General features: G+C 35.4%; 2 protein-coding genes across 4 annotated transcripts; one reads left to right on the top strand and one right to left on the bottom strand.

Moving 5' to 3' along the window:
• Window positions 1-465: 465 nt before the first annotated feature.
• LOC112792244 (potassium transporter 7) lies at window positions 466-6,430 on the top strand. Its single transcript, XM_025835409.3, has 10 exons — window positions 466-1,260; window positions 1,381-1,609; window positions 1,717-1,965; window positions 2,168-2,218; window positions 2,349-2,609; window positions 3,100-3,152; window positions 3,268-3,382; window positions 3,469-3,723; window positions 4,414-4,936; window positions 5,542-6,430. Exons 1-10 carry the CDS (start codon window positions 1,009-1,011, stop codon window positions 6,077-6,079), a joined length of 2,526 nt encoding a protein of 841 aa, XP_025691194.1. The 5' UTR covers window positions 466-1,008; the 3' UTR covers window positions 6,080-6,430.
• A 744-nt stretch (window positions 6,431-7,174) lies between these two features.
• On the bottom strand, window positions 7,175-19,140 carry LOC112792243 (copper-transporting ATPase PAA1, chloroplastic). Of its 3 annotated transcripts, none has more exons than XR_003197377.3 (18): window positions 18,489-19,140; window positions 18,323-18,376; window positions 17,664-17,817; window positions 16,023-16,097; window positions 15,596-15,873; window positions 14,635-14,868; window positions 14,178-14,276; window positions 13,714-13,863; window positions 13,322-13,468; window positions 12,475-12,525; window positions 12,227-12,399; window positions 11,719-11,851; window positions 10,821-10,918; window positions 10,271-10,511; window positions 9,658-9,861; window positions 9,369-9,449; window positions 7,828-8,139; window positions 7,175-7,640 (listed from the first exon to the last, which is right to left on the bottom strand). XR_003197377.3 is itself a non-coding variant. In XM_025835407.3 (17 exons), exons 1-17 carry the CDS (start codon window positions 18,915-18,917, stop codon window positions 7,924-7,926), a joined length of 2,817 nt encoding a protein of 938 aa, XP_025691192.1. In that variant the 5' UTR covers window positions 18,918-19,140; the 3' UTR covers window positions 7,693-7,923. The 3 variants fall into 3 exon arrangements, 1 of the variants encoding a protein (XP_025691192.1); XR_003197378.3 differs by having other exon boundaries at window positions 7,847-8,139; XM_025835407.3 differs by lacking the exon at window positions 7,175-7,640 and having other exon boundaries at window positions 7,693-8,139.
• Window positions 19,141-19,989: the final 849 nt, after the last annotated feature.

Genomic DNA, 19,989 nt, shown 5'->3' with positions numbered 1-19,989 from the left:
TGGTAACTAAATTTTTATTATTGAATGCATAGTGGATAAGAATGTTCAAAATTAGTAATTTTAAACATATTTTAAATCCAAGTTGTTTTAACAATTAAAAAGAATTTTATAATCTTTTTCTATTCTTCTTTGCTAATAAACTGTACAGCTAAGAGTATAATTAAATAATAATTATAGAAAGAATGTATAGCAGATGAAAATTAAATTAATATTAATAAATTATCAAAATTAAATTCAAATCAACGTTAATTAAATCTTTTGGCGGGGTTCACTATGCCTTGCCTTTTCGTTTTGTTTTCTTTTCTTTTCTTTTCTTGGGTACATATATAAAAAATCTTTGTGGATATTAGCATAGTCTACACAATTTAATACTTAAAATTAAAAGTTTTGTTAAGTACATTTATCGATAACTAAAAATAGCTTTTCTAAACAATTTATAATAACATTTAAGCTATAAGAAAAATTATATTATTAATTTTGTAAAAAGTGCCTAACCATGCTAATTGATTAGAAGCAGAAAAAAGAAGGCGTGGCACTTTCTACTTTCTAGCCTTTGTGCAATGTTTACACAGGAAAATCCATAAAGCATCAATGAAATTTGATTCATTAGCACGTGAAAACTGAAAACTCATGCTGTCATGCATATGAATATGATGGACAGAGCCGTGGAGACTGTGGAGTATAGTATTTGTAGCAGCTGAGTTGAACACAAGATTCAGTTACCACAACGACGCTGACACGGTTAGTTACTTGGTTCTAATTTTTCACGCTAAACGACATCTGCATCACGTGTCGTTTCCAATTTTGCATCGCACCACCACCACCACCACCATCGCCATCAATATGCTCGTGATCTCCACCTTCCTCTTCTTCTCCTTCTAATCAAATTCAGCTCAATTTCCTCTCCAATTCCTAAATCCCTATGCCAAACCCTAAAATTCCTAATTCGTTTTCTTATTCCCGTCATTTCTGAACCTTTAATTTGAGCTCTTTTTCTGCGCGGAGGCGATGGCTGAGTACGGGGATCCAGAGAGGGGTTCGTCGATGGATTCCACGGAATCGAGGTGGGTTTTCCAGGAAGACGAGGACGATGCCTCCGAGATTGATGAGTTCGAGACCGATTTGCGGCACCACCATTCTGTTCTGGATTCTGAGGACGAGGATAATGGCGAGCAGAGGCTCGTTCGAACTGGCCCGCGAATCGATTCCTTCGATGTTGAAGCTCTTGAGGTCCCTGGTGTTCAGAGAAACGAATTTGAGGTGACTTCTCGAGTTTTAAATTTATATCAGTTTTTTCCCTTCAAATATTATATTTTTTGCTTGCTTTGAGTGGATATTGGAGTTGTTTGATTTCTGCTGTAACGACATGCCCTGTTTCAGGATGTCAACATGGGAAAGAGAATCATATTGGCTTTTCAAACTCTTGGTGTTGTATTTGGTGATGTTGGAACGAGTCCATTATATACCTTCAGTGTTATGTTCAGGAAGGCCCCTATTAATGACAATGAGGACATTATTGGGGCATTGTCACTTGTATTGTATACTCTAATATTGATTCCTTTGGTGAAGTATGTACTGGTTGTTCTGTGGGCCAACGATGATGGTGAAGGTATCTTATTGTTTTGAAGATTTTCCTTCACTGTTCTTTTTCTGTTCTCTCTCTTTTTCTCATTAGTTCTCTGGACCAAATGTATGATTGTCTTGAAACCATTGCAGGTGGCACATTTGCCTTGTACTCTTTGATTTGTCGTAATGCTAAGGTGAGTCTACTTCCCAATCAGTTGCCATCAGATGCCCGGATATCAGGATTTAGGCTGAAGGTGCCTTCCCCTGAGCTTGAAAGGTCATTAAAATTCAAGGAAAGGCTAGAGTCTTCAGTGACTCTCAAGAAGATTCTGCTTCTATTAGTGCTTGCTGGTACTTCTATGGTGATAGCTAATGGGGTTGTAACACCGGCAATGTCAGGTTTATTAACTGCTGTTTTGTTGTGTATTTTGTACATTATTTGGAGATGCTTTGATCAGAAGGCATTTGTACTGACATCTATATCATGCTTGTAATGATATCTTGCTGTTTCTGTTCAAGGCCAAATATCGTTTTTCAAATTTCAATAACCACTTTTAGTTCTTAATATTAATTCTTACTTTATGTCCATAACTTCCTGCAGTACTATCATCTGTTAATGGTTTGCGAGTCGGCGTAGATGCAATTGAGCAAGGTATTGAGAGTTAACCTTTTGATGAATTCTTTGCCCGCATACTAACAACTAATAAGCTGATTCCTACTCCTATATAATGGTTATTTTAATAGTTGAATTGGTCACTTATTCTTTTTCCTTGATTATGCAGATGAAGTAGTGATGATTTCTGTTACTTGCCTCGTCATCTTGTTCAGTGTGCAGAAGTATGGAACAAGTAAAATGGGGCTTGCTGTAGGACCTGCTTTGTTCATATGGTTTTGCTCTCTTGCAGGCATTGGGATATACAATCTAGTCACATATGACACTAGTGTCTTGAGGGCCTTTAATCCTATTCACATCTATTATTTCTTCGCAAGGAATTCAACCAAAGCATGGTATTCTCTAGGGGGCTGTATTTTGTGTGCAACTGGTAAGCACTTATATGCAAGATCCTTGGTGTAGTAGAGGCAATATCGTGTTCTGTGCTGTACTTCTAATTTTGCTATACTCTCTTTCTCTCTATGTGTATATATATAGTAGTTTAATTTTGATGCACGGACTGTGTAAAGTTCGATCACATCCGTTCTTTAGGATTCACACGTTCAGTGTAAAAGATAGTTATTTTCGCTGACGTGACGTTACATAATTGAATGCGCGTGTAAAACTGGTTTACACTGATATTTGCTGGAGAACAAGTTGGACACAGATTACTCAAATGTGATATGTCTCTTAGTGACACTTCTTCCTTTGCTTTGCAAGAGGAATGCAATTTAATCAACCATGGATATAAGTGGTGTCATGTCAAAATCACACATATACACACAAACAATTTGATATATTGACATGCAAACTATGCAATTTAAACTTAACCATCTCTTGCATGTCTATCTCTTATGCTATATTAACTGGATCATTTACAGGTTCTGAGGCCATGTTTGCAGATCTTTGTTATTTCTCTGTTCGATCGGTTCAGGTAACAAATCATGTGAAAGTTAATACTATCATAGCCTCTATTTTCATTTCTTTTACTCTCTTTATCTTCCTTTTCCCTAACAAATGGATGAATTCATGAAATTTTTTGTTTGCAGCTTACGTTTGTCTTTCTTGTTTTGCCGTGTTTACTATTGGGTTATTTGGGTCAAGCAGCATATCTTATGGAAAACCATGCTGATGCTGGTCAAGCCTTTTTTTCTTCTGTTCCAAGTAAGTGCCAGGTTCTGTTCTACTGTTCATCATTATCTGGCTATCTGCTGTCACAAGTCTTTACAGTTTAAAATCTTTATGTGCAGGAGGTGCATTCTGGCCAACTTTCGTCATTGCTCTTGTTGCTGCACTAATTGCTAGCCGGGCTATGACGACAGCCACATTTTCATGTATAAAGCAGTCAACTGCACTTGGTTGTTTTCCTCGTCTAAAAATAGTTCATACTTCTCGGAAATTTATGGGCCAGATCTATATCCCTGTCATAAACTGGTTTCTATTGGTTGTTTCCCTGGTGTTTGTCTGCTCTATATCCAATATTGATGAGATTGGAAATGCATATGGTAATTTTTTTTTCAGTTTCTTTAATTTAATCTTTCAAGGTATTTTATCAAATTTATTTGTTGGATATGCATATCACCTGTCAAACTGTAAATAGTTTCACATGTTCAATGGGATATCAACTATTTAAATATATCCTCAACTATTGCTAAAAAATAATAATAGCAGTGGTTGAATTATGTTTAAAAGGATCTAATTCGCATTAAGAAACCTGTGTGCACTGATTGCATTGACTACTATCATTGCACAGTTCTTTCGGAACTCTGTATGCTCACAATTATTAAATTCCATACATGTAAAATATAAAGATATGTTTGGTTCCATCTGCAAGCTTTTAAAAAGTGTCAATCATCATGCGATTTGAAATGGATGCAATCAAACCTTCCTTTTTCTGGATATTTAAAAGTTCAGAGGGAGGGTAGGTTGTTTCATTCCAAGGTCAGGATATGCTGTGAGATTCTGCAGGGACTTATAATGGTACTTACAGATTAAGTACAAAGTAGATGTGCAGTATGCGCAATTAACAAATTTGATCCGATCATTCAACACTCACTCATGGATTAAACATTATTTTGACCTGCTGGCTTAGATAGGAGGAGGAAGTTGATTCTTGTGTTTTCAGTGCTGAACTTATCTCTTTATTATGAATATGAAATATATAGTCTTGAGCTTGTAAATTTTATCTTTTTCAGGCATTGCTGAGCTGGGGGTGATGATGATGACCACTATCTTAGTAACCCTTGTTATGGTCCTTATATGGCAGACACACATCATCATAGTGCTAAGTTTTGTGGTAGTCTTCTTGGGATTGGAGTTGGCTTTCTTTTCCTCAGTTTTGTGTAGTATACCGGATGGAAGTTGGATTATACTGGTCTTAAGCATAATAAATTTTTTTATAATGTTCGTATGGAATTATGGAAGCAAACTTAAATATGAAACTGAAGTCAAGCAGAAGCTGTCAATGGATTTAATGCGAGAATTGGGCTCCAATCTGGGGACAATACGAGCTCCTGGAATTGGGTTACTTTATAATGAGTTGGTCAAAGGAATTCCGGGAATTTTTGGACATTTTCTGACCACACTTCCTGCAATACACTCCATGATCATATTTGTGAGTATCAAGTATGTTCCAGTTTCTATGGTACCCCAAAGTGAAAGGTTCCTGTTCAGGCGAGTCTGCCAGAAAAGCTATCATATATTTCGTTGTATTGCCAGGTAATGATCTCAAATTTTCTTAGGGACATGTGTGATGTGTAACTATATGAGATCACTGGGGCTAACTTAATATCCATGTAAGTGGTCTAGTTTTGGGTAAGTCTAATAGATTGTGAAAAGAAAATGTTACATGATCATCTGTCAAAACATTAATTCCATGACATAGTATAGATAAAATTATGTTAGGGATTCTTGGGAAAAAAAATTACTATTGTGAAATCTTTATTAGTGTTTAGACGTTAAATCAACTAATAATAACTTAAACTATTTTGACAGGTATGTTTGAGCAGTTATTTGTTTGTGAATTGAACGTATATTTTATGTTTTACGTGGGCACACTGTGAAATTCTAATCATACATACTGATCCTGGCAATTATAATGTCGTTTTACTTGGTTGGAGAGCAATAACTCTCTTGGTTGGTAAAGGAAGTAAGAAGAAAACAAATGTAATCCTAATTCCAATTGAACAACCTTTTTTTCTGTCCCAAATCAAGGTTTTTTTTGGGGGATTCTTTTCCAATTCCCTATTGTCTCTACACATCTAATCAAGAGAAAAGTTTGAATCTCCCCATTTTCTCTGATCCTCTCTGATATATGCCAACAGGTATGGCTACAAAGATGTTCGCAAAGAAAATCACCAGACTTTTGAGCAGCTATTGATGGAGAGCCTAGAGAAGTTTATACGTCGAGAAGCTCAAGAGAGGTCACTTGAGAGTGATGGGGATGATGATAGTGATTCAGAAGATGACTATTCTGCTTCTAGGGTCCTCATAGCTCCCAATGGGAGTGTTTACTCACTCGGCGTTCCCCTTCTGGCTGAATTTAATGATACAAACATTTCCACTTTTGAAGCAAGCACATCAGAGGAGGTGGCTTCAGCATCTTCAAATAATCCCCCAGTGCTTGACGCAGAGCAGAGTCTTGAAAGAGAGTTATCTTTTATACGCAAGGCTAAAGAATCTGGAGTTGTTTATCTTGTTGGTCATGGGGATATACGGGCTAGGAAAGACTCCTGGTTCTTAAAGAAGCTAGTTATTAACTATTTTTATGCCTTTTTGAGAAAGAACTGCAGGAGGGGTATCGCAAACTTAAGTGTACCCCATTCACATCTGATGCAGGTTGGCATGACTTACATGGTTTGAACACATTTTTTACAACCCGAATAAAACAAATGCAACTTAATTTGGAAAACAGAAAGGTAGCAGTGAGTGGGTCTTGGAGGGGTCTCATTTGAAACTGCACAGTTCGAATGGTTTGCTCGGATACGTGGTTTCCGAACTTACTGAATATCTTTCCAGTTCATCATTCGGAAATTTTTTATGTTCCTTATGGTTGTCGATTGCTACGTGGGTATACGGAATTAGAACAGGCTGGGAACAGAAAGTAACTGATATTTGTAACATTTTTAAGGAAAGGGAGAGGGGAAAAATATATATACATATACATTGCTGTGTACAAATGCGGGTGTGGAATTCCAGTTCAGTTTTACAGAACGCCGAGTTTGTACAGTGGTATCTGATCGGATCTTATAGGTTATTCTTACATGTTTTTTGTTTTTGGTAAAAATTCAGGTGCAGTCAACTTCATGTGAAGTTCATAGCTAAAAGCCGTTAAATAATTTAATTGATTTGACTAAATTTTCATCTAATAACTCTTAGTTATCAAATTTTTTTTGGTGAAATAGTTATCAACTTTATGTGAAGTTGACTGCACCTGAGTTTTTATCTTTTTTTTTATTATTATTAAGGTTATTCCTACATCTTTACTAAGATAACGTTAGAAAACTTGATATGATTATTGCAAACTTGAGCATTTAGGGTTCTAAAAGGTTGATATTTTCCTCAATGATCAATGATTATGTTGTTTAGATGTAGTATGTTCTTTCTTTGGACAATAGGTTCATTATCCACTATTAAATTTTATTTTTATTTAACTGCAAATAGAAAAAGGCAAAGAGATGAGCGAGCAATATTTAAGAAATTGGACATGATATTCTGTTAAGGTGATTTTTTTTAATAATTAAAGGTGAAAATGTTTATTAATAATTAAGAAGTGTTAGATTATAATTTAGTCAAACAATTTTTAACTTATGCAAATTTTTTATCATAATTAAATTGGTTTATAATTTTTAAATTGATCAAATTATTCTCTTGGTTTAGTCATTTAAGTGACGATACAAACTGAATTTACATTATCATCCATATGTATAAATCAAATCCAATATTAAAAAAAAATTGTTGAGGTGCAATATGAAGATATTTTTCTCACAGAATATGAAATGTAATATTTGCAAATACAAAAAAGGCATTATACACGAATGAATTTCATGAGATTGCAAGGGATCCCGATGCAAGTACATTGGAAGGATAAGTTATTTTGACACAAACGACGCTGCCACCAGCTTAGCTAAGAGTTAATAGAAAGTAATATTGTCTTTCCAAGAATATAAGATTCTGTGAAGTGAGAGTAGCTGTAAAGTGAAGGAATGACAAATTAATTACCTTTAAATCAGCTCGGTGAAATCCAGCAATTGATCAATTCTTCACTTTATTATTTATAACTACTCTCGTTGTGGAGGATCCAATTCAGAGAGTAGGGATAGCATGACCCATATTAAAATTCCTCATCCTTATATTATAACGGTAGCCTAAGGATGATGCCTCACCTAATATCCCCATGCAAAGCCCGCATTATGCAGTAATCCTGATGACATGGGAAACGTCAAGATAATATTAACGGGATGGAAGACCCAAAATGGTTATGGAATTTATTTTATTTAGTTCAAATAAAAAATTGTTTTCATATCCTCCAATTATACATTATATAAATTAGGGTGGTGTCCCCACCATTGTGATGGCAAAGATCAAAGGTTAGAATTTGAGGCATATACCTAGCATGCTCTACTTAACTTGACATCAGGATGGGGAACCTCGTTTCTATGCTATTAGGAGGAGCCTCCTAACATCTAATACCGGTACTTCAGTTTCTAGTTTTGGTTTTCCAGGTCAGAATCTGCATAGATTTTGGTCTTCGGCAACATGCCATGTATTTGTTTCTGCTTTGCAGAAAATCTGAATCTTAAAAGTAACGAGTTGGTCATTACACCGATGGAACTCAACCCCATGAGAGCCCCAGCAATTGATGGAGTCAGCATGGTTCCATTTATAGGGAATAACACTCCAGCAGCAATTGGAATCCCTACCTGTATAAAGATAGAAATATAATTATAACACACCATTTGAATAGCACATTTCCAGAGATTAAAAAATCAATAGAAGCGTTGGAACAACAAATGAAGAATAATCAGTCCCAAACTGGGTTGAATATAAAATTTAACTAGTAGTTACAAAGTAAGTTATAACTTATAAGTATCCCGGTTGCAGTGGAATAAACACACAATATAAGTTATCTTTGTTTTGTTCAAGTTATATTAGCTTCAAGACACACCAAATAATAATAATGATGATAAATGCACCAACGAGCTATATCTCAAATGACATAGTCTCCCCATCCTCACCTAGAGGTCTCGAGTTTGAGTCTCACTCCTAATTTTGGAAAAAAAAATAAAAAAAAAATAATGATGATAAATGCCCATAAATAAAAGATAAATAAATAAATAAGAAACAGTGTTGATCAAATATTTGACACAAGAAATAACAACCACCATCAAAATCATCGCAACATTGGCAAAACAATTATGAAAAAGAAAGAAACAAAATTAGTTTTAGCATTTCCCAACATAGCAGCCTTTTTTTTGTACTTACTTGGTCCTATCCTTTCTTCCCCTCTCCCTCGTGCAAGTCTTGTTATTTATCTTGTCATAACATGACTCAAAATGTCAAGTTTAAAGATGATACGTGTTTATATAGTTATTTTAGTGGGTGCATAAAAAATTAAAAAAAATAAATAAATAAAATAAAAGAAGGTGCAATGGACAGTGGCAGGCTGGTAACAGAGATGCGAGACATCGACCAGTGGTTTCATGACAATACTCTTCCTAGAGGTAGAATCGGTGCTCAATGTTACTGGTCAGTTGGACATTACTTAAATTAGATCCGACACTTACTGTATTCTGCGTTTTAACTTTTAATACGAAGAGTAGCATGAAATAAGCTGTTAGAACTTATAACATATTGATGTGGAGCTCAAATTCCAACGTGAAAAAAATTCAACTCAGCCGTTCACCTTCCTCTAATTTCCTTTATGTATAATCAGAATAAATTCTCCCTCCTCAACATTCTCGAATATAAAAATTTTCCCACTAACAAATCACATGGGTCCTCTCTCTATCACTATCCAAATACACCAAAATAATAATAATAATAATAATAATAATAATAATATATAAATAAATAAATAAAATTTAAGACAAACACTGCAGCAACCTGTTTTAAATGCAGATCAATTTCTATATTGGACGGGAGAACTTACAATGTTGTATATGAAGGCCCACCAAAGATTTTGTTTTACAGTATTCATGGTTAGCCTGCTGAGCTCCAAAGCATCAACTAACTGCATAGAGCATAGTCATAACAGATTAGATACCTTGAATACATTTCATCAAGATTCAAGAAGTATTCGAGGCTGAGATAATTGAAGTAAATTCATTTTTAAACTTAAGACATGTCCTACATATTGTAAGGTGAAGACAACTTTGGACAACACAGAAAAGTTTTAAGAAGATTAGAATAAATAAAAGATCCTAAAGAAAGAAAAATACCTGTGAGAGCTGGTTGCGCATCAATACAATAGAAGACACCTCACTAGCAGCTCCAACACCTCCACCTAATGCGATACCAATATGTGAAGAGGCCAGGGCAGCTGCATCATTAATTCCATCACCAACCATAGCTACAATCTTCTGATCTTTCTGTAGTTCATTTATGAACTTTTTTTTCCCATCTGGTTTCACTCCAGATAGAACCTGCAATTGGCACAAATTTTCCAAGTACTAACAATCATTAACTAACCAAAAAAAGGGGGGAATTTCGTACAAGAAGAATTTGGACCAAAGACGTACACAGACATCTATGCTAAAGCTGAAATAGCCAGCAAAAGGATTACATATGGACAAGGTGGGAATCAATTGCTGCAAGTCTAAAACAGCAGCAGTTACACACACACGCCGCACACCCTTACATATACCACAAGGTGGGAATGAATTGCTGTAAGTAAACAGCAGTCAAACACACACAGAGCATGTTTAGGCTTGGGGTCATCAACATCGTCAAAGTTTGTAGCTCCACACTTTTTACAGTGTAAATGTAGAAGTTTCTGAGTAATAAAGCAATAGATGACTCAATTCAGCTATGTCAAGGTATGCAACCTTTTACCTTCTCTTTAGAGATTCCAACAAGGGATGCAACATGCTCAGCTGCATTCCTTTTGTCTCCAGACAGCATGTATACTCCAATACCTTGCTTAGACAATTGATCAACAACTTGTTTTGCATCTTCCCTTATCTCATCTTCAAAATAAATAAGGCCAGCTAGAGTATCATTTACTCCAACATAGACAACAGATTGATTTTTAAAATCCTCCAATTCTTGATGTATCTTGCTGCTAACCCCATGCCTATATAAAGGAAATATATGCTGACGTAAGAACTTTATAAAGAAAAAGGCAAGAAAAAGTTCTACAACTAAACAAAATTTATACTATATACATTTTTGTTAAGAAAAAAAAAAGACCAAAGCTACCATCCAGTATCTTAGTAACATGGATGAATCTAAAGCAAGCATAATCAGCAATATGCTGCATTCATTTGAAAAAAAATGGAAAAAAATTCCTTTAAATAAATTAAATTTAAAAAATAAATAAAATTTGAGGTGCATCCTATCCTGTATATTTTTAGAGAATGATAAAAATCAAATACTCCAGTACCTGGTGATCCAATCCAATGTCCCAACAGAGACCTTTTTGTTATCAACAGTTGCTACTGCACCAGAACCAGGTTCTTCAAGGAATGTTCCATCTGCAACCTGCAAATTTGTAGTAAGGCATACATACGCTAACAGGTGTGTCCTCATGAAACTAACCTTTATGACAATATATTTAACATGAATTACAGATTTCAGGCATTCACAAATTACCACCAAAAGGTTCTATTTTACAAAAGTACATTAACCAGTGAGTCTTACAGCCAATAAACATTGCCTATTAATAAGTCAATCTCATATAGATGGCATATACTGACAGTAAAGGGCACGAAACAAAGTTAAGTACCCAGTCGTTTCTCCTCTACAAGAGAATAGCAACTCATAGCAATTAGCCAACTGTTATTAGAGGCAGATTAGCTCATGGAAAGCCAAAAATCCACCAGTATTATAAACTATGATATCATTCCCTTTCTGACACATACACACTCAGACGCATAGATAAACCAGGTAATATAGTAAAGAGCACGGTCGGCAAATATAACAATGTTATTATCTTTTTATTTTAATTTTCAAATAATTTTGTTTATTTATTTCCATTATTTAAGCAAAATACATTTTATTAATATGATAAACTAATCAATAATTTAAAAAAATAAATAAAAGATACTATAACAATTAAAGCTAATGATATGATATTTAATACTACACTAAAAAGATGTATTAGAATATATTCAATTTATCAGCTCATGTAAAGCAAAAGCGTCATGTGATTTGTATGAGCAAGAAGAGAACCAAAGAACAGTGGATGATATGATGAGAGAAAAGAAGTAAAGTTCGTCACAGAATAAAGCAGTGAGAACACTTGATGTCAGGATGGGGAAGTTGAATAGAGAAAGAAGAACCTTAGCGTTAGTACAATTAACTTTCTGAGCAGCATCCACAATAGCTTTCCCAACTGGATGTACTGAATTCGATTCTACTGCAGCTGCTAACCTCAAAACTTCGACATCAGACCATGTATTCTCTTCTGCTTGGCTGAATAAAAAATGAACTTTATACCACATTGAGTTGGATAACTTCAACAGAAGAATTCATACAGTATATACATAGTTTTTACGTATCTAGATTTATGTTTCACAAAATGCCATTAGATTTCTTTTGGAGACTTTTTTAACCAAAAAAGAGAGAAAAGGTGAGCACAACGATGGGTTATTTTGACATTCTTAATGTAAATTAGAACTATTATTTGATTGCACGAACATACATAGCAAAACGCATGTTTTTTAGTCAGAGTAAAAAGGATATCATCTTGTATTAATGAAGAATTCAAACAAAGTCGACGTCATTTTAATCTTCCCATATAAATTGATTGTGATTAATGGGTGGATGTATCTTGCTGTACAGTAGTACCTTGAATTTGCATTTTGTTCACATGAAGGAGCAATAACCTTTGTCACAACAGGTCGACCAACTGTAAGGGTTCCTGTTTTGTCAAATACAACTGTATCTACCATGGCAAACTTCTCTAGAATGTTTCCACCACGCAACAGCAAACCTCTTGTAGCCCCCAAAGAAGTTCCAACCTGTTAAATACACATACAATGCCATAATATTAGATTAAACAGTCTTTATGGATGTGATTGTTATGAAGAAATTACCAGCACAGCAGTAGGTGTGGCTAATCCGAGTGCACATGGACAAGCAATAACCTGCATCAATAGACAAGTATTACTACCAGGAATAGCTATAAGATCCTTCATCTAGACAGTAACTGAAAACTAAAATATTTAGCAGGCTATTTTCTCTCTCCTATTTTTCATCTCAAAAGGAAAATTATAGTACTTTACCTTCCATAGCTATTCAACAACAATAAATGAATCATTTAGTTGGACTAACAAAACCTAAGTATGTGTGCCTCTTAATTAGTAAAAGGGTCTCTCATGAAAGCAAAAGAGCTATCTTTCTTTTCTTTTCTTTTCTTTTTTTTTTTTGTCTTAAGCTATTGCAGTTTTAAATACCTTAACTTTAAATGCTCTCAAACAAACTGATGACGTAGCATTCAAAATAAAATACAAGAGGGCAGATGCATAGCCAAAAGAACCATAAATCAGGAACCATGTAGCTAAAGATGTTACACGCAGATAAAAAGGGAATGAATTAAATTGATTTGAACAATGAATTCTTAAAGAAACTCTACACCTTCTAAAAATGCCAAAATATAGATTCTATGTTTCTGACACACTACTAGACATCTTATATAAAATCGTGTGAGCTTGAAGCATAGCCAAAAAGATTTAACGCTATATATGTAAATATATAGTGTTGTGCCTTGTCAAAAGAACAGTTCAATCTAAATGGCCAACCCATTATGTGAGAGCACCAAAACAGATTTTATAATATTAATTTGCTAGCTTTGTATAGAGATGTAGACAAGATTTTCAAGCTTCCTTGTTTCTCAAAATGCATCATGGGATATTTTAACGTCCATAAACATTTGAAGCATACCAGAACACTGCAAGCAAGCTGCAGGGCCAATGAAACTGCACTTCCTTGGTATAAAGCAGTAGGTAAAACATGTTTGCCAAATAGACTCCAAAATGTAAAAGTGGTGAAAGAGACTGCCATCACCCCATAAGTGAAGTGTCCAGCCACCTGGATACAAAAAATGCTAGTACTTATTTTTAGTGACAAGGATAAGGCATAAAATTTATTTAAAAAAAAAGGATAATACAGCCACAAAGAACAAAAGCATGAGAAATCCTACTTGAAAAAAGAAGGGGGGAAGACAATATAAAAAAGAAGAAAACATAACTGAAGCTAAGCATGAAGTTTGCAAGACTAGACATTTGTAGATAGAAACAAACTTGCTCAAAATAATTGAGATTTAATTAAGAAACCTTATCAGCCAATCTCTGTACTGGAGCTTCCCTGCTTTGTGCCTCTTCAACGAGACGTACAATGTCCCCCATAGCAGTCTCACCACCTGGTCTCCTTACTTCCATTGTGAGAGTTCCATTAAGATTTATACTTCCAGCTGCAACATCACTCTACAGATATAAAATCCATCAACCAAAGTTACTTGAAGTCTTATACCACCCAGTACTGCCAGTTCCACAACTGTGAAAGTCTCAATCATATATCAACAAAAAATGAAGTGTGTCCATCATTAACAAAGATACAGACATAAAACATGATCATCAATTACCAACTGGTCTTCATGTTTTATTTATAAATGCAAACAATGCCTTGAAGAATTTCAAACCATGACCATAGCATGCACCATTGCTTAAAGAAACCAACACATTGCGTCCAGCGACAACCAAATTTCATATTATACGAATATGTCAGGATAGAATGGTACCCCTGGTAATTTTGTTACTGGAAGTGGCTCACCGGTGAAACTTGACTCATCTACAGTGCTTCTACCAGATCTGACAATTCCATCTGCTGGGATACGATCCTAGAGAATAAAAATGAATGTTAAAAGGAATATCAAAGCACATACTTATGCATGTCACTTCCCAAAATATAGACAGGGTGTTCAAACTTAAAATCATTATTATAAGAAAATGTCTTGCAATACATAGAGCACCATGGTTCAGGAACAAAGCAGTGTGGTAAGAAGAGTAATCCCCCTTCCCCGTATCATTCTTCCTTTATCTTTCATTTCTCATTAGATAGCTTTTACCATCCAAAGACATGCTAATAGAAGTCATCCTTTCTTTTTTAAAAAAAAAAAAAAGCAAAGATTAAAGTTTCTCTGTTTGAAGGAGCTCCAGGTTTATCTCCAATAAATTGTAGATTTTGATATTACTTACTCCAGGCAACACAATAATTTGGTCTCCCACAGAAAGACTGTCAGAAGGAACTTCAACAATTGAGTCAACTTCTGTTTTGCCATTATTAACAAGAAGGCGGGCTTTTGATGGTAGTAAACTAAGAAGTCCTGTCATATCACTTGTTGCTTTAATTTTTGCTCTCTGCTCAAGATTCCTTCCTAACAAGACAAATGCAATCAGCATAATTGGTTCCTCAAAGAAAGCTTTCCAACCCTGCATTAGAAAATAATATAGTTAAGACTTAAGACATATAAACTTAAATCGATTGCCATCACATGTATATATGTATAATTTGAGGAAACAAATATACTTTTTGGCTTTGGATTAATATGCCAAATGAAAACAGACAAGAAGCATCACACCAACAGTGAGCATGTCGCTTAAGAGACACACCCCATTCTTAGTCTTTATCCAAAACCAAAAAGAAAAATAAAATTATAACCAGCACCGTAAAGTAAATGAGACAGAGAATACAGATAAAACATGCATTGTTACAGGTAAAGGTAAACAGGGTGTACATAAATCAGTCCAAACCAATGAATCGGATCCTACATTGGCGGGTTTGATTTATAGAAAAATATCACACTAAACCAAACCACCCGAATTGATATAGCATATTAATTACTTTACCTAGTTTCTATTTTAGAATCTGGATAACAAATGCTGCTATCTTATAGTCTTCTTTATATATAAAATGATAAATAAATGAAGATGACTATAGTGCAATTTTTAGTTGAAAACTTGTCTTATCAAGCATCAATTAGCCATAACTTTAGAAGTCATAAGTAAATGACAAAAAATAAGACACTCCGCAAAATATGGGATTTTAGTTTTCCATTTTCTTCAACTTTTACAAGTGTAGCCGAGCAACAAAACATAGCTAGAGAATAAATGAAATGAAAATTCCAGGTCGGTGCTAAAGTTCAAATGAACATTTTACCAATTTTGGTAGCAGCGTAGCAAATGAACTGACTGTAAATGATGACAAGGCCCCAAGACCAACTAAGGTGTTCATGTTTGGTGCCCCTTTAAGAAGGCTTTTTAGTCCATCTAAGATAAGCTGGCGACCAGGACCAAGCAATGTAAACAAAGACAGTGACACATGAAATCCAACAGAATGAAATGCATGAATCCACGGTGCCCTAGCTGCAAAGAAATGAGAGAGATGGCCAACAAGACAAACAGCACAAAGAGCCCAAGAAACAGCTAGCTCGCGACCTTAGAACAGCACAAAAAAAAGGAAGCACCATGATGATTAGTATCAAGATTAGAAAGCAGATAAATCCTCGGAGAACCATTCAGATATATCAGAAGTAGGCTGTTATCGCTACACTTGGTTTATAGAAAAGACTCAATGAGATTCTTACCACTTTGTCTTAATTGTTTGCGCTTTTCCTCCATCTTTCTTTCAAAAATTTGGATGAAATTGTCTCTTCCCGAGTCTGCACTTAAGAAGGAGCAGGATAGTCAAGCAACCATACCAATGGAGAAAGCTGATATGATTTTAATTTAGCAAAAGAAATTATCACTCAAAAAAGTAACTTGTAGTAGCAATTTAGAGGGGTTTACGCCACGTTTCCATCATAGATGAGCACAATACAGTCATTCTTCCCAGTTATTTGCTAAATTAGTTTGCATATTGTTCACTAGTAGGAGGTAACAAGCATGCATAAGGGGAATGCAGCCAAAAGATAAAAAGGACTATCCTCTGTCCCTCAAGTAAAAGAAAGTAGAAATAACTCAGAGCACTGTTACACCATCGCACATGATAAAGAGAAATATGAGGGGTATGAAAAACAAATTATGATTTTAAAAGTACAACGATACAGCTACAACCATGATAGACATATCAAAAGTTCATTTATTATCCTACAATGGGCAAAGATAAAATAGAGCGGCAGTAAGCAATAATTGTTTACACAGCTACATAAGCCCATGTATCACTCATAGTCTCATACAAAATAGAGTCCTCAAAATTCTTGATAACTAAAGGGTTGCTACTTTCAGAGTCAACATCAGCAAATCCGTCATCATGCAGGGCTGCCAGAAGAGTGTCACGGAACTCCAATACCCTCAAGAATCCATGGAGACTCACCTACTGAAGGGAGGAATTACAACATCAATAATGGTTTTAAACTATCCTATAGATCTAAGAATGGTCGATATAAGATTTGGAAATAGTTTAGCCATATAAAAAGGTATTGTTTTGAACTCAGAACCTCATGAATTAAGAACATACCATTGACTCCAGACAACCACTCTTTAGCATTTATATGATGAAATAATTCCTTCAGTTGCTATCGTCCTTACCTGCCACTTAACCCACCAAGCTTCATGTGAATCAAATTGAATTCTATGACATATGTTAACATCTAATCTCATTTACACTAATAACTGCTAAGTGGATAACCAGTTTTCAAAGGCATCCAATATCATCTATTGGGCAATTTGAAGGCACCACTATGTACTTCTTTTGATAGAAAAATCACTTGCGAAAAAATTATCCTCACACACTATTCAATAATTCCCAACCAAAATCTTGGGTTCAACGTTGGTCTACCAATAATCAAGCAATGGCTATAACAATTCTGAAGGTGGTACAAAGCTGAGTTTTACACTTTTTACAGATTGATCTGCACAATACTGTCCCTAAATATTCTAATATTTCTTCAATAACAGAGAGATAACAGACGCACAAAGGAAATTACTAAGATGGGACAAACTAGGTATGATTCATAATAAAAAGGGTGGAAAAAGAAAGAATAACCACAGGGGGAGCGAAAAGAAACAGGCATTAATATATTAAAAGGAATAAACTCCATGTTGAGCCAGCAACTACTAGGATCGAACTCTCTCAACTAAGATGTTGGGTTTGGCTCCTGATCCTGATCCTTCATAGGAATTGTCTCACTGAGGCTTGTGGCATCCATTGACACCTCTTCCTAAATTTTTTCCCATCCCAGAAACACAAACAAAGAGACATTATACTGATAATGTTGAAAACGTACCTCGAAGGCTGGAGCTATATCCACAGTTAGTCAAATGCTCTGCAAGTGCCTCCCCTAAATGCTTCTGCCAATTTGGTGCTTTTTTCGCTTCACATACAGGCCAAACTATTGCTGTCTCTGTAGTTAGATTCACACTAGCAGATGACACTTGGGGCTGTGCATTAACATAAGAAATAAAGAACCACACTTCAGATTACTGATCCTTTATTTAAGAAAACAAATTTAAAAAAAAATCTAAATGGCCATGCATTTAAAGAAGAAAAATAGAATTTCTTATCTACCTTACTTGTCATTTCCTTGAATTTTCTGTCCTTTTACGATTTTTTATCATTTTTATCAGAACTAAATATTACAGAAGATAGCGACACAGATTCTCAATGCTACCTTAAGAACATCAACAGACAACAGACTTATCTATTTATAATTGGATCATAGTGTAAGGGAGTTCAATTTCACAACGTGGGTATATAAATTCAATGCTTACAAATATAATCTCAAATATTGCACACACATGAACATCAAATGCCAATCAACTATTCACGTACAAGAGCACATTCAACATCAAAGGTAGTCAACATTTGCAAACACTAATCAATTTACACATATAGAATAATGGAAGCACCTAAACCAAATCAAAATCAATATTGCAACGAACTTACACGACTTTCCAGAATCCTCTTTACAGTCGCAGCACATCCACCGCACGTCATTCCCTATCAAACGCACACAAAGAGAACGTAAAAGAAAGCTTAGTTAGAAATGCCAAAGAAAATAAAACGGAAGAAGAGAACCAAACCATACTTCACTCAAACAAGTTTTTCATACCGAAACATCGAGAATGATCACATCAGGCGAAAGCGCCGAAACCTCCTGAGCCGCGTCTCCAACTAACTTCACGCTACCGTCTCCAGACTCGCCGCCGCCGCCTCCTCCTCCTCCTTCGCCGCCAGTTCCGGCTCCGCCGAAGCCTCCGCCGCCGGCTTCAGAAGCGAAGGAAGCGACGGAGCTTGAAACGCACCGTAAACGGCACGGAGGTCGCGGCGGAAGCAGCACGCGGAAGGCACTGAGCGACGGCGAGAAACTGAAAACCGCGGGTGAGCTCGGAATGTGGCGGGAGGCGTAGGAATTGACTGCGCATTTGAGGCTGCGGCGGAGAAGAGGAAGGCGATGAGGAGCCGTGGCGGCGAAGTGGCGGTGGAGAGCCTTGAAGAGTGCCATCTGCGCCGGTGTGGTGACGGAGATTGCAGAATCCATTGGATTCTGCTGAAGAGTTGAAGAAGAACAAGAGGAGACTGTTTGAATGTGGAAGCAATCTACTGGTCCAGTTGAGCGAAGTTATAGCTTTGCGCGTGTTACTCTCTACTATTTCTTTATTTATTTACTTTTATTATTATCTTCTTCAGTTCTTCTACCTATCACTGCGTTGCTAATTAAATTTGGTATGCAGTACTATGCACACTTGCACAGTATTGGTGTTAGAATCCACTGCTGTTTACACGTTTTTCTTGTGATGGGCGACACTCTTGTAATAATTGAGAAATATTTATAATAATATGTTTACCTTATTGATATTTATTGTTAACTATCTAATTTACTTATTGATGTACCTGTTGTTATATTGGTGATATATTTATTTTTCTGTTACTTTATTTATTTATGCATGTATTAAATTTTTTTTTTCAAAATATTTCATCCGGTTACGTTTGAAAATTAAAAGTATTTATTTACAATAAGAGTCATTAACTTAAATTTCTTTTTAATAACATCGTAAAACATTCAGTAATATAGTGCCCGTCACGTGCCCCTTGCTTTTCACAATTCCTTTTTTCTCTCTTCACTCTTCAGTCTTCACCTAACCCTTTTGTCGGTTTGTCACATTCTCTTTGAAGTGCTGTTATTAACTTAATGGTTTTTATGTTTCAGAGTTCACTAATCCCTCTCGTCCCCCTTTTTCCCTCTTTTCTCCTTCATCGACACGGGAGCAGAAATGGAAACAAAAGCTTCGTACAATGTAAAGAATAAAGAATGAATGGATGATTACATAAAGCTTTAGTATACAGCTATCAAACAATAATTTTAATATCATCGTTGGATGAGTTTGAAGGAGGGATGAATGATCAGTGGAAAAGAGAATAGAACTAATTAGCATTTGTTTTTTGTTTATTTGTTTTGTTTAGTTATTTCACTTTATTGTGTTGAGCTCTTTCTTTCAAAAAAAAAAAAAAAAACTAACGCTTGTTTAAGACTTTAAGCTAAGCTGGCTCTTTCTTTAGGCTGCTAGTACCATACATGGAATTGACTATGGTGGTGGTTCAAAAATATGAGA

The sequence above is a fragment of the Arachis hypogaea genome, chromosome 13 (assembly GCF_003086295.3).
Source record: "Arachis hypogaea cultivar Tifrunner chromosome 13, arahy.Tifrunner.gnm2.J5K5, whole genome shotgun sequence".
Classification (NCBI taxonomy): domain Eukaryota; kingdom Viridiplantae; phylum Streptophyta; class Magnoliopsida; order Fabales; family Fabaceae; genus Arachis; species Arachis hypogaea.
The sequence above is the reverse complement of the archived record's forward strand: the minus strand, read 5'-3'. Positions and strand labels throughout refer to the sequence as shown.